A 25037-nucleotide genomic window follows, 5' to 3' on the forward strand; every position below is an offset into this window, starting at 1 on the left:
CGTCATGTAATGAAGGCGGGTACGTTACATGACGAGTAACGTTTTAGTAGTCGCCCAAAGTTTACCCATTTGTAACGTACCCGCCTTTATTACGTGACGAGTAACGTTTTAGTAGTCGCCAAGAGTTTACCTTCTAGCCATCGCCATACCCGCCTTTATTACGTGACGAGTAACGTTTTAGTAGTCGCCCAATGTTTACCTCCTAGTCGTCACTATCCGTACTCTAACCACAATGATCGGATTTCGTCCACCAGCTCTATAACCCTGGGTCTACCCCGTAGGGAAAGCGTCCTACCGTTACCCACGAAGGACCGACCTCCCTAAAGGTTCCTAATTGACCTAACAGTCACCTATCAACAACTAGCTCACATCCGGAGATGTCCTTCGAGAGGCTTCTTGTCCGAAAGGAGCAATTGCCATTACCCTTGGTTCATGGAGTACAACGCTTTTTTCCAGTAGTAGACTAAGGATTTATCAAATCCCTCGCAATACTCTGACACAGTCGTCGTACCTTTCCCCTAAGATAATTAATAGTTCGGGTTCAGAGACCAAACCCTAGGTAAGTAAGTGAATTGGTCCTTTCTAGAGTTTCTTCCTAGCATTTGCTTTTGGAAAAACCTCTTGGCTAACCAAGACCACCCTGCCATAGGATTGCATTCGTCGAAAATCCATCTACCTGCTTCCCTCTATGGAAGTTCTTAGTTATCTAATTACCTACCACATTACATGAAACATATAAAAACAGCTTCATTAATTTTAAAAAATCCCTTTATGCATAGTTGTTCATTTGCGTAATTTACTTACGGACATACAATTAAAATAAAACAAATTCACTGATTATGTTCCATAATGTGTGTTCTCCCGCCCATACACGAAAAAATTTATAATTTCACGCGTTGCCTCATCCGACGCATTTACACGTCATCAAGATCAAATCCACCTATAGCTAGCGTTTTTAGGTGTCCCAAGTAGAACTCGGCCATATAGGGAACCAAGTAGTTCCTAGGTGCATAAAGGATTTACTAGCCAGAGTTCCCCCTGGTACCTTAACCACCTCCCACTTAATACGATCCCTGCTAAAAGACCTCTTGCCATCGGAGTCGGTCCATGCTTTCGCGGCAGTAAAAACATCCCCTCTTGGTATGGGGATTCAGCACCTATCCTTGAGGGAGGTATAGGGCTCCTCAATTTATATATGTTCCAATACTTAATTCAATCAGGATCTAATCTAGAAAATCAAAAACAAGATTGATGTCTTCAAGCAATTATGACTTCAAACACTCACGCAGCTTTCAAGTGGTGATTAATCTCATAGCAATCAACCTTTGAAATTCATGCAGTGAGCTCTTCCCCTAGGGTATCTAGATTTTGGGGTCTCTAACCTCTCAGTATAAGGTTTATAATAACATTCTTGTAACCAAGTTTCTTGGCCTGGCCTTAAGTCCGTTTCTTCAACTTAGAGATATTTCTGATCTTAAAATCTTCTATCGAAGCTTCTAGATTAAACTATATCCTTGACTAATTTCTTCGGGGTTTGTTCTAAATAAATCCGTCTTGAGAAATTCCTCATGATTTCTCGAGTTTTAGAATTTCAGTTTTCCTAACAGTTTCTAGTCTATAAGATATTCTAATAATTTACCAAGTAAATACTCTAAGATCGCAGTATTTCTTAAGAGACTTATCTTATTTCTATTTATTTCGGATAGAAATTTTTAGAAAAAAAAAACCTGTGGTATCGAAATTGGTAAAGGGTTGTTATCTACGCCCATGACTTCGTTAGTCACTCTTGTGCTCACAACTCCAATTGTTGCTTCCACATTAGTAAGGTCATTCGAGATTTTTGCTTTTGAATTCTTTTTCTTTGGGGCCATGATGAAAATATGATTTATTAAATAAGAACGCAGTAGTAATACCGGTTAGTAAGGATTTAAAACTCTCGATGATGATGATGGTTATTGCAGGATTCAATGATGTAAGCCTCGCGGATGGTTCTTCTTGCCTCATGGAGAGCAATACTTCTCTCTCTAGTAGACGGAATAGGGACTAGAGTAGAGGTATGACTTCTAACCGGATTGATAGAATAGGATAAAGTTCTTCAATGTCTTCTCTTCTTGGATTAGAGTAGAAGAGGATAAGAGACCTTCCGCATATCCCCTTCCTTAGGGGACTAGGCATGTTAATCAATGTAGTTGACACATTATTATAGTCATGAGGCAAGCTTTTTAACAACACACTAGTACAAATATCTTTATCCATCTTGAGATCAATTCTTGCAAGCTGAGTTAAGAGACTTTCCATGTAGTTTGAGTGAGTTGCAAGAGACGTGTTTGATTTCATATCTAGCCTCAAAAATTCAATCAGTAATCCATACTTAGATGACTTTGATTATGCATCAAACAAGGTATTTAAGCTCTTCCATGTATCATTAGAGGTTTCACAGGTATCCGCATGGTGGATGTAGCTGTCATCCGATTCCAGCTTAATGATGGCATATGCTTTGTCATCATTCTTTTGCCAAGTAACTGCAAGGTCCGCATTCCGAGGCTTCTTTTCCTTGCCATTGGTCAAGAGCCACAACGAATGTAGCGTCAAATAACACTTGATAAGTATCAATAAATACTATGCTTTCAAGCACTTGAGTTTGATGCTTTGATGCTTAGCTTTCTCCTCTCCTTGCTGATTTGATGGAAAATGCTTGCTAGAAATAATTTCAAAATGGCTTCACTTGATTGAGGTTGATCACTAACCAAGTTGACTTATAGTGTATTGAAAAACACAAGCAATGGTAGCATAAAATTTCACTATGCTTGATGCTTATACTTTGGTGAAAGCTTCAAATCTTCAAAAGCTTTCCAAGGCTTGCTTGTTGGATACTAAAATCTTGCTGGAAACTTCAATTCTCAGTGGATCAGAGTAACAGAGGTTTGTTTTAAGTAGCAAGAGAGAAAATGAAGGAAAAAATGAGCTTGAAGGTAAGTGGCTATGGCTGCCAATTACGATTTCAAACTAGCAGTTTGATATTTTGGTTGTAGCAACTCATCTAGTTGAAATTTTGTCAAGAGGTAGCCCGTATGATAAACTTCAAAAGCCCTATGGTAGCCCTTGACATTGTGAGATGTGATGATGGCGCCATCAATTGAACAGCAACACATTGGCTATGGCTTGCTGCAGTACCACCTCTAAGTAATCTTCTAATATCTCTCTACTGGAGTGGAATTTTCTCAAGCCCTCTTAGCTGAAGTAAGTCACCTATATGACCAACAAATGCCCTATGATAACTCGTGGAATAATGTTCACAGTAGGGAGAGAGAACAAATCCAATTTACAACAGCGAAATTTGCACCAAATCTGTGTTTTTCAATAATATGGGGGTTGTATGTTACAGAATGTCGGGCAATTTCGGGCTGGAAAGATGCGCCTTGACCTAAGGAGCAACTCTCGAGAACAAAGCTAGAAGAGATATGGGCCATGGCCTGATTGAAGAGATATGCCTACTCCAACAAAGGTAGATAGATACTATCTATGGCAGCCAAGAGAGATAGAGTAAAGATGGAGATGGAAGATGAAGGGTTTATGTCAAGCTGAGCTAACCAAAGATTGAGAGGAGCTGAAGGAGTGCTTTATAGAGCTAAGCCATACCCGACTGGGTTCTCATACCATGTAGAAAATGTCAAATCTAAAGATGGCTATGAAGGTTAAAAGTGGAAGAGTGAGCTCATGAGGTAACAAACATATCAAGACCAAATGTCACACAAGTGAATTAGGTTCCAAGATGGAAGCTTGGACTCATAAGCACAATCTTGGGTAGTGGGCTGACAATGACACAGACACTTTGCTAGAAATACAAAAGTACTATGACATTGCACTCAAAAAGAAAGCAAGTACAATGCTATATAGAAATAGACTAAGCTGCACTTTCCACCACTGTGCATATGGGATTCTACATCCTGAGCCCATACTGCTCCATACAAAGAGGCTAAGCTGAGTGTGATTGCCAATATCTCAACACTCTTGAATAGAAAGACCTCAATCCTCATTAAGCTTCAAAAACCATGAATTTAAAGCTTGAAGAAAAATCCCTCGAATTGCTTCTTCATGGAAACTTGGAAGAGTCGAGAGCTCAAATGCTTCGCATGCTTGATGAATCTTTATGGATACTTGTTATAGAGAAGCTTGAAAAGTGAAGTAGAGTAAAAGCCCTTTAAATTTGAAAAGCTTTGATGGCTATCCATGGACTGCACGTGTTAGGGTTTGGAGAGGAAGACGAATGTTGAAACGATGGTAAAGAAGGCTTCCAGCTGAAGATTACAAGCTCTTGTAACCTTCAATGAACAAGACAAGTGATCTAAGCACTTCAACTAGCACGCATGAGTTGTTTTGGAGGCAAAAAAAATCAGCACAATTTTTAGATGGTTGTCTGCTCCACATGTTTGCTTGCTCCGGTCTCAAATGGTTATGGTTGGACTAAAATCTTCAAAAAGAAGCAAGATATGGTGGTGATTGAGGCTTTACAAACCCAAGGGAAGAGAAAGATGAAAGAAATCCTCCATGGAAGCTTCAAGCAAGCTGAGAAGAAGAGAAAGAAAGTTGTACTCCAAAAAGTAACTGAGATTTTAGTCTTCGCTCTAAGTCTAGTTACCTCTTCTTTCTCAAAGTTACCTCTAAAATGGCCTGTAATTAATGCACAACTTCCTATTTTGACAACAATATGGCTAAATCTCCTCCAGATCTTTGTCAAAGCCCTAAGATTAGCCTCTGCTCCAAGTAGAATGAGTGCAAATACATGCCATATGGCTCCTGTACTTGTTGTCGAAGATTTAATAGTAGAAAAAATAGAGAAAATATGTCCAAAAATAGAAAAATCAAATGATCAAAAAACTACACTCTAATACCACTTCTCAAGAAGAGGACTAAGAGGTGAGAGAAAACAGAGTGCAAAAGAGAGAAAAGAGGAGAGAGAATGAGTGACAAGGAGAGAGAGAGAGAGACTAGAAAGATTGGAAAGAAGAGAGAAAAGCCATAGAAGCTATGAACAAGAAAGTGAGATTAAAGATAGTAAATGTATTATTGTCAAAAAGTATCAAAAATTACATGTCTCGCACCTTTTATACCTATGTCAGTGTGATAAGGTATTATCAACAATCTCTCACTAAAACATGTCTTCCCAACTTCTTACAAAGAGAAAGTAAATTTGGACTATATAAAACACTAAAACACAGAATGCAAGCCATCAGATCTTTTTCATTTTTCTAGAAGAAAATTTGTATACCCTTAGTTGGTCCAGGTTTACTGAAGCCCAGAATCTCAGCTTGTAGTGACTGATCACATTGCAGAAATCTTCCAATTGCAGCCAACAATAATGCAGCTACCAAATCTGCACAAACACAAAGCAAACTGTAGACCAAATCTATCAAATCTTCTTGTAGAGACTTGAAAAGCTGGAGCTAAACTTTCAAACAGCTGGCAGAGAACTGTCAGAGGCAGAACCTGAAAGGCAAGTTGAAACTTGGCTGTCCACCTACTCTGTGTCAGTCGAATTTCTGTTAGTCATGGCCCATATGAACATAAAACAAATCCCCAAACTCATAAAACGCACAATCACCTGTCAGCTGTAAAAGGTCCAAGTATTGCAAGTAACAATGGTGACCCATGATATACAGAGCCTGTGCATACAATAATACTATTGTGAGTAACCGATTCTCATGAAACACATTCAAATGACACTCTTAAAAGGTATTAAAGACTTCCTCCCTATCCCACTCTCCATGAGAAGATGGAACCTGCAACAAAGCTACTCAAAACATTGCCTGAGAAATCTTCTGGGTCCATTAAAGTCAAGTAGTCTGCTTGTTTTAGGGACTAAGAATCTAAACATGACACAAAACTACTATGTGCTGATTGATGTCTTGTCCATCTCTGCACCACCCTACTCTCCAACTGGCACACAGGGATGGGTCACAATAGAAATGGGCAGGTCTGACACTGATGAGACCACTCTCGTACCAAACATAACATGCTTCTCATGTGGCAAGAGCTACAATCCTGCTGAGAACTCTGAGTAAGTGCATACTTAATGCACACACAGGAGATAAGAGATTGAGAAATTGGAACAAAGAGGGCTGGCGCCAACGTATGTTGTACACTGATCTGATACAATTACACACAACCGCATGAGTGCCTGTCTAAATGCAATACGAACCTGGGGACTTCCTGAAGGGTGGCTTTAAATTCCAAATGGCAAATCTTAAATATAAACAACATAGTCAGAGAAATTGTTGAAATCTGCCTTTAACCCCAGAAAATCTAGTCAAAAGGAAGTCATAATGTGCCCTTTAGCAAATAGCTGTACTACAACATTTTTCCTATGTTTCAGTTGGAACCACTGGCAGATTGGATAAGAATGCTTCAAGACTAACTTGACCTGAAAAGAACATCAACTTCATCTGACATAAGAGATCACTAACCAAGTCCGTAAAGTATAAAGACCTAGCAAGCTATAAGATAAAACTGTAAATTTTGACTAACTTTGATTGATTTGGTCTTAGTAAAACACACATTGCCTGAGTGCCATTCTTCAAATATACCTGCATAAGGGGATCTTCCAAACCGCTTCAGCCAATAACCTTCAGATACTGCACAATACAACTCATCAGTCACTATTAAAATATTAAAGAATTTATCATTTCAGTTAGCATACACAAAAAACAAACCTATTGCATACAATTCTGGTAGACAAAAATGACAGTGACAAATATCGATACATTGACACATACTACATTGTAGATCTCTATTACATAGTCTTGTTTTTGAAAGAAAAAGATCCTTGTTACAAGTACATAAAACAAAGTATGCCACAAGGTGCCACACATACATATATTTACCATGGAACCCAAGCATCAAGCATGGTGCAAGCCTTTCTCCCCTCCATGGCCTCTCTCATGAAATGAGTGAGAACCCCCATGGTGGCACCCTCCACGTCTGTCATGCAAAGAGCCCTATAGAAGGGTGTGATTGAGACGGCCAATGTTGGCACGTCAAAATGGCTCTTTCAGCTAAGCCAATTAATGGCTTAGCCCTCCATGCTCACAAGGGGCTCCTCATCCATCTACACTTTTCACTCCTCAAACACCATGCACTTTTGTATCTTGTCTTGCACATCATAAAGTCGCTTAAGGAGCAATTATGAGACAGAAAAAACGAGTTTTGAACGGCATTTCCCATTTAACATCACTGTAAATCTGAAACATAGCAAGCAAGTTTACCGTATTTGTGATGAAGCTGACGATTGCATTTGCATCCACCACTATTTTCTTCACCCACTCCAAGTGGCCTGTCCTCCCTAACAAAGCCAAGGCAATGGGTGGCACAACTTGTCCACACAATAGAGGGGAATTCTGTCTCAAGTAATCTTCCCATCCTCTAACAATTTGAAGCATTGTCAATGACGACTTTGACAAGGTTACTTGGACCCACCTACATATACATGGAACATAGCATATCTTAGTTGCAAAATGGTCCAAGATAGAAGTAGATTGTAGAGATAGAGGCTAGGGATAGAGATAGTGAATTGGGGAAATATATAAAGCCTCTACAATAGAGCTACAAATAGAGGTAGTGAGAGGTGGAGAATATACATTCAAGAGAGAGGTATAGACTTGATTCTTGAACCATGATTCATACATATTACAAATATTAATGACTAAACCTTAATAAATCATAACGTATTCAAGAAGCACGATGACGGAATCTAGGGCATAGACTCACCTCTACCTAAGTAATGATAGAGGGCCTGAAATACATCCTCTGGCCTCAAGCTTGTCTCTTGAGCCTCTTCGACCCATGGGTGGCAGTAGCAGCCATAGCAAAAAGGGAATCAAAAGGGTCTATGAATCCCTCCATACTAGCAGTAGGCATAGCTGAACATAGGTGTGCATATGTCGAGCAAGACCATCTCCTCTTGAGCTTGGGCCATACTTGTGGAAACCTTGCCTAATGCCTTTGAAATGGGAGAATACCGCTTGACAATCTCATCAACCACAAGATCTTCTCTTAAACAAGTGGATGAGAAGCCTAGTCACACTACTTGTTTGGACCTTCCCATAATACTTACAACTCCAATGATAAGAACTGGTATGATTAGTGGCTTTCTCAACTTATCTCAAGGTAAGAGGTGTATAAGTAAAAGGCTTCACAAAGAGCCTTAGGCATAGTAATAACATATAGAGGAGGTGATAAGAGAGGTGAAGGTGGAGGTGGTAAGAGAAGTGGTAGATAGAAGGGTGGTAAAAGAGGTGGAGAGAGAGGAAGAGGGCTCGAGAGGCAAAGGAAGAGAAGGTGGTAAGAGAAGTGGTAGATAGAAGGGTGGTAAAAGAGGTGGAGAGAAAGGAAGAGGGCTCGAGAGGCAAAGGAAGAGAAGGTGGTAAGAGAGAGAGGAAGAAGGAAGAGGAAGAGGTAGAGGAAGGAAGGTTGAGAGGTGAGCTTGAGCCTTGGAGTTGAAGGAGGCTTGAGACTTGATAAGGAGAAAGAGAGCTTGAAGGTAAAGGATGGAGCATGAAGTGGGAGAGGGCTGTTTTATAACAGTCAGCCAAAAAACGGATTGCAAAATTGTCATATGGGGGACACTAGTGGTCATGCCAATGAGCAATAGAAAACTAGTTAAACAATGGTCATATTGACCGCCCAATCCAAATAGACGGATCCACTCCATCCAAGAATGAAATGCAACTGACCTGAACCGTGTATCTCCAATTCACTCTCCTCAAAGTCCCCCTCTGGCACTAACAAATCTACTGGTGGTTGAGGTTCATGCCTCAATGGAGAGAAAGTGAAACCTAGGGGGATCCCTACTGGCTCACTTGAGGGAAGCTTGGGGGAAAACCTATGGGGCAACATGGGGTGTAAGTGGGAGTGAGGTAGGGGACCTCTGCAGAGTGGAAAGCAAGGGTGCAAGCTGAGGTTGAAGGGGTGGCTCCTGTGTAGTGAGAGAATGTACCTACCAACTAGTAAAACTAGAACTAGAAAGACCACCTGATAAAGTGGTACCATGGATTTCGTCCTCAAGGAATTGCGGCCAACTATGACCTTGCCAAAAACAAGATCACAAACGCAACCTCATTATAAGGGCCGTAAGCGCATACAACCCACCCTCCTAAAGACTGTCCTAGAGAGAAGCTCACTCGTAGCCTCATCCTCAACATGCACATCACAGCTCGTGAAAATAACTTGGTACCTAGCTATGCAATAGCATAAACAAAAAAAAAAAAAAAAGAAACCCGAAATATGGAACATAAAGGGCCTCAAAACTTGACCTCTACAACCGATGGGCCGTTGATCGACAAAAAATTAACGATCTAGTAATTGAGACATGGTGCCCACACAATGAACTGGCACTGATGACTTGTTACCAATGGTGAATAGTCCCCCTCTATCCTAGACATCTTGCAACCACTCCCAATGAGGAGTCGTTATGGAAACTGACACCACTATCCACCAACCAAGGCTTCAACTCTAAAGATGCCACAGCTAACTTCCCCTCTAAACCAAAAAGTGACACACGGACTAGTTGGTGTTGCAATGTGTGGAGTCCTCCACAATCATGTCAAATGCCTTAGCATCCTTAGAAGGATGCAAATGGGGATGCTCTTGTAACATTGATCCTCCATATGGGCACATGCCTTCCTGCAATAAGAGCATCTCTTGGAAGATCCTTTCTTCTCTTTCTTCCCTTTGCTCTCCTTTTCTTTCTTATCCTTCTCTTTTTTCTTCCCTCCCCTACTAGAATCTACATAAAAGTCTTTGGTGATGGCTCCCAATCCACCAGAGGTCTCAAAATGTCGAAACTCCTATTCCAAGTACCAATGGAACCGACTCCTCCCAAATCAAAGTCTCACAAGCCCATGAGGTAAGCAAATTGGTATACAAGGCATCATACTTGACGCTAGGATTCGGGAAGATGGGTAAGCAGGATAACTACGAAGTCATTTGAAACCTCCACCTAGGATCCAACCTGCACATGAGACATGACACAAGCTATATCCATAAGCATAAAAGGAAAATGGGCTCATCCCCAACCATAGAGCCATCAAACTCATCTCCTAGACAACCATAGAACCAAACAGCCTCACCCCAGAGCCTCAAACTAGTAGCAAACCAGGCCACGACCACGTCGAACATCCCAAGATCTGATATCCCACAACACCAACCCACATCGAGACGTGTCGGCCTACAAGCCAAAAGTCCAAGAGTTGTGCTTGCACAATAATGTGTACGATAGGGTCTTGAATCCTATGGACTCAAATGCCCTAATCGTGAGTGCCCTTATAGCATTCACACTAAGTCACTTCATGGCCACTGTGACCAATGCTACTTGTGTGAGAACAGGAATGGATCGAAGCTCAACAGAGAGTGGAGTAGACAGTCTAGAGTGTGAGAGCACAACACCCAATACAATAATCTGAAGTGTAAGGTGTGCGTACAAACTTCAAAGTACAACCCTTAAACCTTAGGGTTGTAAGAGGGTGTTCACACCTGAAGTGTGTGAAACACGATAAGTGCCCAAACCTGTGTAACATAGGCACATAAAATAAAGGGAATAAATCTAGGGGAAAAAACCTCTTGTATGGAGAGTAAAAAGTGTCCCAGTGTCCTACTGAGGATCACCAACACTCCTCTGTGAGCGTAGGCGTGAGTGAAACCCAACCAATCCCCTTGAAGTGAAGAGTGATCAAAATACAAGGGTCATCCACCAAAGGAGATCAAATTTAAAGCATTGCGAAATGCTTCAAATTTCTCACAAGGAAAAGCTTTGGTGAAGATGTCTGCCACATTACTGGTGGTAGGACAATAGATAAGGCCGATATCTCTGCCATGTAGCCTCTCTCTAACAAAGTGATAATGGATCTCAACATTGGGTTCCGTACCACTGCAATGGCACTCTGACTGTCAGCAAACAAAGAAGTAGGCTCTATGACAGATACATCCAGATTAACTAGCAAGTGTCTAAGTCATACACATTCAACTGTGGTAGTGAAAGTTGCCTTGTATTCAACTTCACATGACGATGTGGCAACAATGGATTGTTCCTTGCTAAGCCAAGACATCCAAGATGAGCCAAGAAAGAAACAATTGTCACTAGTGGAGTGACGAGAATCATAATCACCAAACCAATCAGAATCACTAGAAGCAAGTAATTGTATGGTCCCCCCTTGGCATAAAGCAATCCAAGAGTCCTAGTACCCTGCAAGTAACGGAAAACACGCTTGACAGCTTACCAATGTGACATGTGTGGCTGATGCATATATCTGCTTAGGGCTCAAACTGTTGGGTTTCACTCACGCCGACGCTCACAGAGGAGTGTCGATGATCCTCGGTAGGACACACGGGCACTTTTTATTCTCCGTACAAAAGGCTTTTTTCCCTAAAGCTTCGATCCATTCCTATTCTCACAATTGGTATCAGAGCTATGTTCAGCTCAATCTTGTCTCTCTGTTATGGCCTGAACCTCGTCAGTTGCTCATTAGCACCTCCAGCTGACACATGCACTAGAAGTCGTCACCTCAGCAGGAGCCACCTTACTCCAGGAGTCCACGTCAGCTGCCCTGTGCCCACCTACACTAGAGTTCTTGCGCCAACCTGCACCAAAGTCTCCGCCCTGTCCCTACGACCTACTAGCACGCCGCCAATGTGCCAACGCCAGCTTATCAATCACCAACGTAGCTCCACTAGCTGCGCCACTCTGCAACCTGTACCCTGCACCCCGTCAGCAGCTCCTGCGCCTGCCAGCCAAGTGTGCTCCTACGACCTAGGCACCGCCTGTCTCCTGCATCTCCAGTATCCGACACGCCACCAACCTCTAGCACAGGCCGTCGCCACCAAGACAGGCCTCCACATTGACCTCCAGTTGCTGCCTGTCAGCTCAGAATCAGAGGTACAAGTTTTCTTTTATTATTTTTTGATTCAAATTCACTTCTAAGGAAGGGACTTTTGCCCGAGCAAGCACTACCAGCTTCAATACATGTCTAGGACACGATTATTGCAAAGATTTCTTGGCTGCTCAGGTGTGAACGCACCCTTAGCACTTGTACTTACACATATATATCTATCTAAAAACTTAAAGATACACACTCGTCATTGTACCTAAATACGTGCTCACTCTCTACTCTGCTTGCTCTCGCTCTCTCTCTGTCTCTCACTACGCGTAGGACGGTTTGCCTCGATCATCATGCTCTATCGGCCCCTACAAACTGGTATCAGAGCCAATGGCTCACTCAAGCTGTCGAGAGGTGCAAGCAACACGCAGAGTCTCGTGTAACAGTCCTGTGGACTATTGAGAAGCAAGCGAACCAGCACTAGCAAGCGTGACGAGCTGCAGGCATAGTCCACAGGCGACAGGCAACAGGCTAGAGACCAGGCGACAGCGGGAGCAGCTGACGAGTTTGGATTCGGCGTGGACTACAACGCCAGCGGGCTTCACGGCGGGGGCTCCACGCGAACTGTCGACCAGCAGAACGACGGGGGGCTACACGAAGAGGGCTCCACGATTGACTCGCAAACGGGTGACGAGGGCGACTCCACGGCGACCAGCTGATGCGACGTTTTTTTTTTTACAGGCGATTTGACAACGCGACGTGTGACGGGCAACAGGCAGGGGACCCTCATAATTTCTCACAAAATCAATTTCTTCTTGAAATTCCTTTTGCCCACTGACAGGCATTCACGCGTAGAGGCACAACTTCCAAATTTCGAGCAATCTTGGCCCAAAAATTTGGGGCTTTTCCCAGATTTGGGGAATTTGATGCAGGACAAGCAAATATGTCTTAGAAATTGCAGGAATTTGTGACATTTTGTCCTCGACATTTGGGGCTTTTAATGTACATGAGCAAATTGGGCTGAAATTAACCCAATTTCTCGACATTGAGGCACATTGGACCCCGTGCAATTTGGGGCTTTTGCAGGTTGGGCAAAATTTGTGCAGCATTTGGTCATTTTATGTACATACAGGTTGAATTCCACGCAATTTGGACATCAACACTTGGTAAATTTTGGGGATTTTGCTGAAATTGCTTTATTTTGGCAAAATTGGACTGTCCTATGCATGACACAAGAAATGCAGATGTGTGTTTGACGCTTTGAGCACAAAATTTTGGGGCTTTTGACCGTTCGTGTCAAATTTTATGCCCGTCGGTACATGTACAACAGAAATTGCAGCAGAAATTTTGGGATTTCTCATGTAATGTGATGCACATGCCCTTGAAACAGCTGTAATCAGTTGGATAATGCTGTAGCACATGGTTTGATGCTTCTGAAAATTTAATTACAGATCTGAAATCTGTACTTTTGCGTGGTCATTTATTGTTGATTGGTACTTGTTTGTACCTTGGTCACTTGGGTGACAGTTTGCGCCTGCATTTGCAGGTTTTTTTGTCACATTTGGGCTGGAAATCATGGCTGGCAGCAATGACAGCAGTAATCTGATGCACATAAAGAAGCTTGGAGGCGCACATAATTTTGCATTGTGGCAAAAACAGTGCTGCAATATCCTGTTAGAAAAAAAGCAGCCAAAGCCGATCAAAACCAAAGGGGCAAAGCCTGCGGACATGGATCAGGAGAATTGGGATGAGTTGAATGAGCTTGCACGCTCAACCATAGAGCTATCGATTTCTAATGCCTTGCTCTTCAACATTGAAGGTTTGGATTCTGCATATGCTATATGGACTAGACTGGAAGAACTGTATGCACAAAAGAGTACTGCAAGCAAAGTGTATTGGCTGAAAAAGCTTATGGATTTGCGTATGAAAGAAGGTACAGTAATGTCTACTCATTTGAGTGAGTTTAACTCCATTTTCAACCAGCTAGTTGCCTTGACGTTCATGGTTGATGAGGAATTTAAGGCTACTTTCTTGCTTTCCACTCTACCAAAGAGTTGGGATACATTCAGGACTGCTAAGCAATTCTAATGTGATCCTTTTGTATGCTGATGTAGAGAGTGCTCTACTTATGGAAGAGATGAATCGGCAGAACTATGCATCCAGTAAGTCTTCCAGTGCTTTGCATACTAGGGGCAGATCACAACAAAAGGGCAAATATGATGGCAAGGGACGCAGTACATCACGTGACAGAGATGTTGAATGCCACCATTGTGGCAAGAATGGTCACTTTAAACGTGACTGCTACAAATAGAAGAAAGAGAAAGGAAAAGGCAAGAAGACAAATGATAGCAAAGAAGAGAAGAAAGACAGTCAACCTAAGAAGAGCAGTGTAAAAATTGAAGAGGGGACTGTAGTCACTCATGACAATGATAGCGGGAGTGACATACACTTTGTCTCTTCACACTTTCGTGCACATGCTTTACTTACAGACACAGATGATGGCATGCATACCTGGATTCTTGATTCAAGTGCTTCCTTTCATGTTATTCCTCATCGTGAGTGGTTTTCCGCCTATACAAGGGGTCGACATGGTGTTGTCCATCTTGGGGACAAGTATGCATGTGAGATTGTAGGTATTGGCAGTGTGCAGTTACAGCTTCAGTATGGCTCTGCCTTTACACTTCAACATGTACGGCATGTACCTCAACTCAAGAAGAGCTTGATTAGCATAGGGCAGCTAGATGATGATGGTTTTCATACCACCTTTGGCGATGGAAAATGGAAGATCTGTAAGGAATCTAGGGTTATTGCCAAAGGTTGCAAGAGTGATACTTTGTATCCACTTCATGTATCTAGTGTGCGTGACCATGTTGTTGCCGTGACCGAGCAGCCAAGCGTTTCTTTGTGGCATGGCCGGTTGGGACACATGAGTCAAACAGAAATGAAAGTGCTTTCTCGTTTGGATTACTTGCCTTGTCTTCGTTATGCTGAGTTTGAGCACTGTGATCATTGTATTTATGGCAAACATGCATAGACTTCTCACAAAAAGTCTCTTTCTTTGAAATCTTCTCCTCTAGAGTTAGTACATTTGGATGTATGTCAAATGCCAAGATTATCTTTAGGGGGAAAGAAATATTTTGTCACCTTTGTCGATGATACTACACGGAAAGTATGGGTTTATCCTATTCATAGCAAGGATGAAGTGCTTGACAAGTTTAAAAAACTCTTGGCATTGGCTGAAAATCAGACAGATAAGACACTTAATTGTCTTCACTCTAACAATGGTGAGGAATATGTGTCCGAGGTCTTTCAAGCATTTTGTGACAGCAAAGGGATAAAGAGGGCATTCACTGCCCCTCATAATCCGCCCCAAAATGAAGTTGCAGAGCGTATGAATCGGACCATACAAGATAAGGTCCGTACGATGCTATCTCATGCTGCATTACCATATGGTTTTTGGGCAGAGGCTGTTATGACAGCAGTTCACTTGATTAATCGGTCACCAAACAGGTCTTTTGGGGCCGGCGCGGGGAGGGGGAGTTCCCCAAGAAGCGTGGTCGGGCAAGCCACCTTCATATGTTCATCTGAAAGTGTTTGGCTACGAAGTTTTTGTGCACATTCATAAAGAAAAACGCAGCAAACTTGAGCCAAAGTCCTATAAATGCATTTTCCTAGGATGTGGTGACGAGGGTGAAATGGGGTATAAATTGTGGGATCCCGAGAAAAGGAAAGTAGTACGCAGCAATGACGTTATCTTCCGGGAAGATCGCATGCACAAACAACTTGAAAAGACTAAGGAGGTCTGTAGGGTTGTATTCCGGGAAGAAATGCCTTTTGGACAGCAAAATGTGCCCGCTGTACAGCAGCAAATACCTGCTGTAAATGAACCTGTAAATGCAGGAAATGATCAGCCAGCTATTGCCCATGAAAATGAGCCATTACATGTGCAGGAACAGCCAGGACAGCAAGCTATTAATGCTGATTTGCAGGCTGAAATGCCACGACAGCATGCTAAAAATGGAAATTTGCAAGAACAACCAGCAAACAATGACCATTGGGTTAGGAGATCGTCTAAGGCTACTAGACAACCTGACATGTTTGTTCCTGGTGCAATTAATGTGGCTGATTATGTCATGTTGATAGACTATGGTGAACCGTCTTGCTTCAAGGAAGCAATGGACAGACAGGACAGCAAGAAATGGTATAAAACCATGATGTCAAAGATGGAATCTCTTTAAAAAAATGGCACTTGAGACTTGGTGCAATTGCCTAAAGGGCAAAAAACCCTTCCATGCAAATGGGTTTACAAGATGAAGGTCACTTCTGGCTCCTCACCAAAGTACAAAGCAAGATTGGTTGCAAAAGGGTACAAGCAAGAGCATGGAATTGACTTTGATGAGATTTTCTCTCCTGTAGTCAAGATGACTACATTGAGAACCATTTTGGGCTTGGTTGCAGTTGAGGATATGGAGCTCATATAGATGGATGTAAAGACTGCGTTTTTACATGGTGATCTGCATGAAGACATATATATGCAGCAGCCTGAAGGGTTTGTTGAACAAGGGAAGGAAAAAATGGTATGTAAACTCAAAAGGAGTTTGTATGGGCTGAAACAAGCACCAAGAGAATGGTATCATAAGTTTGATACATTCATGCAGTCCCAAGGCTTTCATAGAAGTCAAGTGGATCACTGCTTGTACACCAAGAAGGCAGCAGATGGCAGCCTGATTATCTTGGTTTTATATGTTGATGACATGCTGATTGCTGGCAGGGATACTCATGCCTTGGACTCACTGAAGCAAAGTCTTCATGGCAGCTTTGACATGAAGGATCTTGGTGATGCAAATTACATTCTTGGCATGCGAATACTCAGAGAAAGATCGAAAGGCTTACTCTATCTATCTCAACAGGAGTATATCTCCAATGTTTTGCAACGTTTCAATATGGAGGGGGGGAAACCATTGGGGTTCCATTGCCTCCATATGTGAAACTTAGTGCAGAGGACAACCCTACATCTGATTATGAGAAGGCTGAAATGGCCAAGATACCATACGCTTCAGCCGTTGGTAGTTTGATATATGATATGGTTGCTACACGTCCTCACATTGCCTTTGCTGTGGAAGTCGTTAGCAGATACATGACAACCCTGGCAAGAAGCATTGGGATGCAGTGGACGGTATTATGAGATACCTCAAAGGCACAAATGAGTTGTGCATCTGCTTTGGAAAGCAGAAGGCATCTGTTGTTGGCTTTACGGATACAGACTAAGCTGGTCATGCGGACTGCAGAAAGTCCACTTCTCGGTATGTGTTTACTTTCACAGGAGGAGCAGTCTCTTGGATCTCCAGGCTACAAAAGTGTGTTGTCTTGTCTACTACAGAGACAGAGTATGTGGCTACCACTGCACTGCATAGTGTGTTTGCTTCATGAGCATCGTATTATTAGTAGTCATATCATTTCATTTATTAACTGTGTTCATTGTCTCTGAGCTACCCTAACCCTAACCCTAACTGTGTTCTTTTATCAGTTTGTGCTTTGTCGTACGGTTTCTGGTATTTTCTTTACATGGTATCAGAGCCTGGTACTCTCTGAGAAACCTAGGCCTTTGATCTAAGAGCTCTTCGCAAAAAGCAAGAACAACAATAGGTTCAAATGACTTCGAACACATCAACACCAATTCTGTCTCCAGAACAGCCTATGCCGAGAACCGAGCGAGAGTGGACCGATCAGCTTGCTCCACAAAGTTCGGACATGATGGAAGACACATTTGAGCACATGGAAGAAAAGATAGGCAAGCTAACCTCTGAAGAATATAAACTGATCTTAGCCTATCGACGAAAAAAGATTGAGGAGCTCGACCGAAGGATTGCTCTTCAAGAAAAGCTTTTGAATGAAGGTATGCATGATTTTCACTCTTCAAATGTTGCGCGTAAGTCTGATGATGTTCCAGGGCCGTCGAGACCTCCATCAGGGATGGGTCCCCCCTCTTGGAGAGCAAGATCCGGAGTATTTTCCATTTTTTCAAACTCTTCCGTCCTCTCCGATGCAATGTACTTTTGATTCGTCTTTTGTGCCTTATTCTTTTACCTCTTCTGTTTTGCAATATACTGGTAGAGATCATGTGGAAGAAAGAGTCCAATCTGTTGACTACGGAAAAGGTCCTCTTGAGGACCAATTCTTATATGTTAGCACACGTCGCGGGGATTATAAAAAAAATGTCAGGTACCTCTTCTTCTGCCCTTCCTTCTTTTCCGTCTACTTCACATAATCAGAATGAATTTGGTGTTCCTTTCACTTCATTACATGGTGCATCATCATCTTTACAGTTGCATTTTCAATCTTTAAATGATAAAAATGAATAAAAAGAATCTGCATCTCATACACCTCACTTTCAAAACCCACCCATCCCACCACATTCTTCCGCTGCTTCACCACTTCCATTTACACCATTTACATTTTCATTTCAAACACCTCATGTTGCACCATACATCACACTAGGGGGTTATGGAAACATAGGCACATCCTTTAGGACCTCATCCTTCCCTCAGCCGGGTGGTGTTCCACCTACCTCATACACACTTTCAAAATCATTGTAGCCTGGGTATCCCACTCAGTCTCTCCTGAGTATGGATCAGTTGCCTCCACAGTTTGCCTCCATGGCAATGCCTAGTGAACGTTCTGATCATACTGCTGTGTCCCAGTCTCACTTTGGACAAGGCTACCGCGTCCCAATGTCTCCACCTACACCGGCACCTCATGGAAACATTCATGTTCCAGTGCCTCCGCATCAATCGGCACTCATTAGATACTGACAGCCTCTTTCTACCTACCCACCTCTTCCCCCTTCCTCTTTCTCTTATCAGACACATCCACCACCATCATCTTTCCCACCATTATCTTACACCACCTACCCAACACCTCATGGTTCTAGCTCATCTTCTGCCAAGAATGCATTTAATGACAAGACTCATTTTAACAGATCAAACTTTACTACTTAGTCGAATTTGATAAGAGATATCCTTGACTCACAAAACCTATGGGATCTTGTGCAGGGGTTGGAACCCCAACCCGATCCCGCAATTGTTCCATACAAGGTCATCCGCTCATGGAAGGCTAGGAATGCCTCCGCTATTGTCGAGCTGATGCAAGGCTTGTTGCCTGAGTTTCATTCTCAACTTCAACATTTTGACTTAGCGTTAGAGCAATGGGCACACTTGACTAACCGCTATGCGGCTCGGGATAGGACCCGTCGTATTAATCTTGACCATGAGCTTCAGCTTTTCAAAATCACTGACCAGGATGACTTGAAAGTCAAGTTGGCTAAGTATCGACGTCTCCTCACTAAATTCTCCACTACAAGAACTCCCAAGTCCTCTGACGATCAAATCACATTGTTCCTAAATAAACTCTCCAAGAAATACTTCAATTTTGTGGAAGGAATAGTTTCAAAGCCTACCATGCCTACATTCTATGAATTTGAATATCAGTTGTTGCGTTACGCACGGTTGTTCAATCAGTTTCATATGAATTCCTCTTCAGAGGGGACTCTTCTTGCTCATTCTCAGAAAGGGCAACAAGGGAAGGGCAAACCAAACCAAACCTCCACTCAAAATCAAAATCAAACTCAAAAGCTAAATCAATCCGGGGATTCTCAAGGAAACTCCTAGTCACAACTTAAATCGGGGTGGCAGAATGTACCTAAAAAGAATAGGTATTGTCAACATTGTCAAAAGGCTCGCCATTTTGACAACGAGCGTCGATCAAAGACACGAGGCACAACATCAAAACCTAGGTCTCAGACCCCCGCCCCTCAGTCGGGCAACCCCCAGCAGGGGAGGCAAGGTGATGGCAAGGGGCAGTTTAAAGGTCAGACTCATACTGCCACCGCACAACCATCTCAGTCGACAACGTTCTCAACTCCAGAGGGCTTGTCTGACTGGTTTGCAGAGACCCACATCGTCTCCGTAGAGACATATGATGCGAGTCTCGTTCACATCTGTGAGTTGCCTCCTGACGAGGTTACTGCAAAGGCCCACTCGTCACAGTCGAGCACTTCATCTCCAGTTTGGATTGTGAACAATGGAGCTACACATCATATGACTCCTATAGAGGACATTTTCCGTACCCGAGCCCCTGCAATCGGGCGGATCCGTGTAGGAAATAACTCTTCGGTCAAGATTCAAGCTCAAGGTTGCGTCAGTTTTGCCACTGACAAGGGTCTGGATCTGGCTTCGTTGGACGATGTATATCATGTCCCTCAGCTTGGGGTGAACTTGTTATCTGTTTAGCAACTTTGCCGGTTGGGGCGAGCAATTTTCTTTATAGCGACCACAATCGAGGTCCTTGACTCTCAAACTGGTTTAATGATTGCTCGCGATGAGGCACAGCCTAATGGCCTATACCACATGACTCACTTTCTCACTGAGCCGACTGCCGAGGGCTCCGTGTTCCATAGCTTCCAGGCCTTAGCCACATCTCTAGAGCCTACGCACAATGAGCGTCTTTGGAATTTCGCTTAGGGCATCTTGGTTATGACTCACTTTATGAGTTATCACACCGTGAGCTGGTTGAGGGCCTTCCACACCTGAAGCTAGCTCGAGATGTCTATAAAGCCTGTCAACTCGAGAAGCAGCACCGTACCCCATTTCTTCAGCAGTCTACAAATAGAACTGAGGAGCCTCTTAGATTGATTCACATTGATCTTTGCGGGCCAACATCCACTGCCGCTTCGAACGGCGCACTATACTTCTTTTTTATAGTGGATGATCATTCTCGATACATATGGTGTACTTCCTCAAGCATAAGTCAGATGCTTTCACATATTTTTATGCTTGGGTGCTGCTGATTCATAACCAAACTAATCGTCGTGTCGGGTGCATGAGGAGTGATAGCAGTGGTGAGTTTATCTCCCACGAGTTTTCCGAGTTTCTATAGAAGCATGGCATTTCTGGCCAGCTCACCTCTACCAACTCCCTCTCTCAAAATGGAGTCGTAGAGCGTAGGAACCGCACAGTCATGGAAATGCCACGCTCTATGCTGTTCCCAGCAGAGCTTCATGAGTACCTTTGGGTCGAGTCTATTAACACTTTAGTGTACATCCTTAACCAGTGCTCGACTGCGGCTCTTCCTCAGAAGACCCCGTATGAGGCATTTTTGGGCTCTCGGCCTGTTATTTCCCATTTCAAAGTCTTCACGTGTCGTGTATACACACACACGCCTAATGACAAGATAGATAAGCTTACTTCCCGAGCTGATCTCCTTATTTTTGTGGGATATTCCTCTAAAGCGAACGCCTATCGTTTGTTGGATCCTCCGATAAACAAGGTGATCATTAGACGCGATGTTTTTTACGAGAGAGATACCCTAGGACAGCCCTTCAATGCACACACCTATCGTTCTGTTGTAAGAAAACTTCTTTGGTTAATTCACACTAGGCCAGATTTAGCTTACTCAGTTAGCATACTCGATCAGTATTTCACAGCACTTAGGATGTCACATTGGATTGCATGTCTTTGTGAGTTGCGTTATTTGCGGTTTACTTTTTCTTATGGCTTGACATATGGTTCTGGTTTATGTTTGCAGGGGTACACTGATTCTGATTGGGCAAGAGATTCTGACACCCGGCATTCCCATGGCGGCTACCTCTTTACCTTAGGCATGGCTTCCATTTCTTGGTCCAGCCGTAAGCAAGAGACGATGGCGGCTTCCACGGCCGAGGCTGAGTACCGGGCTCTCTTCGATGGCACCATCAAGGCCATCTATCTGAGAAGTTTACTCGCGGCGCTACATTTTCCATGTGACTCTCCCACAGTTGTCTACTGCGACAACCAGAGTGCCATTGCCCTTGCGAGCAATCCGATCATCACACCACGGACATGGCATGTGAGAGTCCACTTCCACTTTTCCAGAGAGCAGATTAAGCTAGGCACTATTCGCCTAGAGTTTGTGCCTTCATCAGATAATTTTGCAGATATCTTGACCAAAGCGGTCAACCGGCCGGTTCTTCAGTACCTACTACCTAGGATCAGCTTGGATACACCCTCCCCTACTTCTTTAGCTTGACGAGGAGAGAGTGCTTCCCTCTTGCTTTCCCTTCCAGTTTGAGAGGGAGCGGCTTCTACTCTTAATCGTGACAGTGATGATGCTTACAGTTTTTAGACATTACATATATTTATTCTTTTATATTGTATTATGGGCGTTTGTAACTTCATCCGTACCGTCAGGATGACCTAATTGTAAAAGGGCACTTAGACAAGTGAACAATTCTCCAGCGAGGGCACTGTCCCAGTGGCACCGTTGCATAGCATATTCCATCAGCATAACATCTTGCAGCATTACCCCATGCATTGGCATTCTGTTCATGTAAACATGCATCTGTGCGCATTTCTTTCTTTTCAGCCTTTTGGAATGGTCGACTCTAGGATCCACCATATTCGTGGCATAACACATGGCAGTTCTCCTAACAGCAGTTTCCCTACCCGTGCTTGCTTGCTTGTTTTGCTTATCTTGCTAAGCCCACCATCCTCTTTTTTTGCCTTTCCACATATTCACCACATGATTGGCACATACACACACTTGTTCTCATCCCTTAGGCACTTATCCTAGTCAGTGCGAGGGATTGGTCTGCTAGTTTTGTGCTTGACTTGGGTTTAAAACTCTCTTTATCTTTTCCTATCTGTCACTTAATCGGCCGCTACCTCTATATTACTTATGTATTTTCAAAACATTGTCCAAAAAAAAAAAAAATCAATTGATTCCATCCGCCTTTGTAGGACTTGGTAGGCCCTTGGAGGGGAGGGGGATCCTCCCTCCCCTGCATGTCAGCGCGGGCATGGCTAGTAGCCTAGGCAAGCTCCAGCAAGGAGCTTGCCTACTATACTATTACCCTCTTCCTCCAGCTCGACAGTCGGCTGGAGAAGAGGGGAAATAATTTTAAAAATTTTGCTTTGATCAACTAAATTATCCAAATCCATTTTATTGGGGCAGTTCACGCGTGCCTGCGCCTTTGGGATATTACATTCTCTCCCCCTTGGAGGAATCGAGATGTCCTCATCTTGAGATAAAGTGGGGATATTGATGGTTGAGAGTGCCTTCATCTATCCAAGTGGCATACTCTTCGGGATAATCTTTCCACTGGACGAGGCATTCTCTCAAGGTTCTGGATCTCAATTGTCTTTCCCTAACATCTAAGATCCTGTCAGGCCTTAGTTCAAGGACTCCTTGACTAGGCATTACAAATTGTTGGTCATCAAGTACATGGTTAGGATTAGGTACATACTTTTTCAATAGGCTGATATGGAATACATTATGAACCTTTAGGTTCTCAGGGAGTTGCAGTCTATAAGCATTAGGTCCTAGGCACTTGAGGATCTTGTACGGTCCACAATACCTTGGACTTAGCTTCTTGTAATCTCCTAAGGATAGGGAACTCTTCTTTGGGCGTACGCGAATGAAGACCATGTCTCCTTCTTCGAAGACTCTATCTTGATGCTTCAAATCCGTGTAGGCCTTTTGTCTATCCTTGGCAGCTTGGATGTCCTGTCTTATTGACTTTATTTGGTCATCCATCTCTTCCAACATCTGCCTTGAAGCTTCAACCCTTAAGGTTGGATATGAGAAGTTTAGGGGACTTCGACAGTCATGACCATACAATGCTTGGAAAGGGGTCATCTGAATGCTTTGTTGGTAAGAAGCATTGTAGGCAAATTCAACCAAAGGCAAGTATTGAATCCACCTCTTTGGCTCATGATAGCAGTATGCCCTGAGCATATCCTTGATGACTTGATTTGCTCGCTCTATTTGGCCATCTATTTGAGGATGGTAAGCTGTGCTAAAACAGAGTTGAGTTCCAATGGCTTCAAAGATGGCTCTCCAGAAGTGTGATATGAAGAGAGAATCACGATCACTAACGATTCTTCTTGGTAGCCCATGTATCTTGAATATCTCCTTGATAAACAATCTTGCAATGTCCAAGGCTTTATAGTTTGTCTTTATTGGAATAAGATGTGTAACCTTAGTTAGCAGGTCAACCACAACCATGATGGAGTTGTATCCTCCTTGAACTTGGGATAGGCCAACAACAAAATCCATACTGATGAATTCCCATTTCATTTGGGGAATATCAAGCGGTTGCAGCTTTCCTGGCATCTTGACATGTTCGGCTTTGATACGTTGACAAGACAAACACTCGGTGACATATTTGAGAACATCACCTTTAAGCCTCTCCCAATGATAGCTCTTCCTAACTGCATTGAGAGTCTTGGCATAGCCAGGATGTCCTGAGAAAGGGGAATCATGAGCTTCCCACAATATCTTATGCTTAAGTGACTGGCTTGCCGGTATACACAGCCTCGTTCTATAGTAGACAAGTCCACTATTGATAGAAAATTCATGATACTTAGCCTGCAGTTTTTGGTTCTGATCCTTGATAGAGATCTCCCTTAGCATTGTTTGGTAGGCCGGATCATGGCATACATCCTCTCTAGCTAACTCAAGTATTGGGTTGTTTGGCATAGATACTTTTGTAGCTAGAGATCTAGCGGTTGATGGATTTTGCAAGATTAGGGAATTAAGGAATGCCTTGCGACTAAGTGCATCGGCAACTACATTCTCTTTTCTTGGTCGGTACTTGATTTCAAAGTCATACTCCTCCAGTACCTCAATCCACCGACGTTGCCTCATGTTGAGCTCGTTCTGGGTAAAGATCCACTTGAGGCTCTTATGGTCAGTTACTAGTGTAAACTTGTTACCCAATAGGTAGTGTCTCCAAAGCTTTAGAGCATGGATGACAGCTAGCAATTCCAGATCATGGGTAGCATAATTCTTCTCATGACTTTTCAGTTTCCTTGAAGAGTAAGCTACTGGGTGACCTTCTTGCACGAGCACACATCCCAAGGCAAGTGCGCTAGCATCAGTTACCACCTCGAACTCCTTACTAAGGTCTGGAAGTTTCAGGATAGGTGCTGATACTAAACTCTACTTCAACCTATCGAAGCTAGTTTGTTCGAGAGTTGACCATGCAATGGAAGTTTGCTTGACACAGACAATGACGTGCAAAACTCAAACCCTAAATGCAAAACTCAAAACTCATAGATGCAAAAACACAAACACAAACACAAAGAGAAGGAGAACTCTGAAGTGAATAAATCAATACAGTAGATGAATGCAAGA

At 43.0% G+C, this 25037-nt stretch overlaps 1 protein-coding gene across 6 annotated transcripts in view; it reads right to left on the reverse strand.

The window, feature by feature from the left end:
- Positions 1 to 25037, reverse strand: part of LOC148026031 (uncharacterized) — a 51204-nt gene that overhangs the window by 16896 nt on the left and 9271 nt on the right. For 2 of the 6 annotated variants that reach the window (XM_087693277.1, XM_087693271.1), the window contains exons 2-6: positions 7263 to 7473; positions 6585 to 6632; positions 5603 to 5663; positions 5488 to 5523; positions 5270 to 5394 (exon numbers count right to left, since the gene is read on the reverse strand). In XM_087693277.1, the coding sequence (XP_087549403.1) occupies positions 5270 to 5394; positions 5488 to 5523; positions 5603 to 5663; positions 6585 to 6632; positions 7263 to 7416 (424 nt within the window). In that variant the 5' untranslated portion in view covers positions 7417 to 7473. Of the gene's footprint in view, positions 1 to 5269; positions 5395 to 5487; positions 5524 to 5602; positions 5664 to 6584; positions 6633 to 6881; positions 7224 to 7262; positions 7474 to 25037 lie in introns of those variants that run through there. The other 4 variants (XM_087693276.1, XM_087693273.1, XM_087693272.1 and 1 more) reach the window with 4 other exon arrangements.

This window comes from Lygodium microphyllum, chromosome 14 (assembly GCF_053477565.2).
Source record: "Lygodium microphyllum isolate KBCC chromosome 14, Lygodium_microphyllum_v1.1.10, whole genome shotgun sequence".
Classification (NCBI taxonomy): domain Eukaryota; kingdom Viridiplantae; phylum Streptophyta; class Polypodiopsida; order Schizaeales; family Lygodiaceae; genus Lygodium; species Lygodium microphyllum.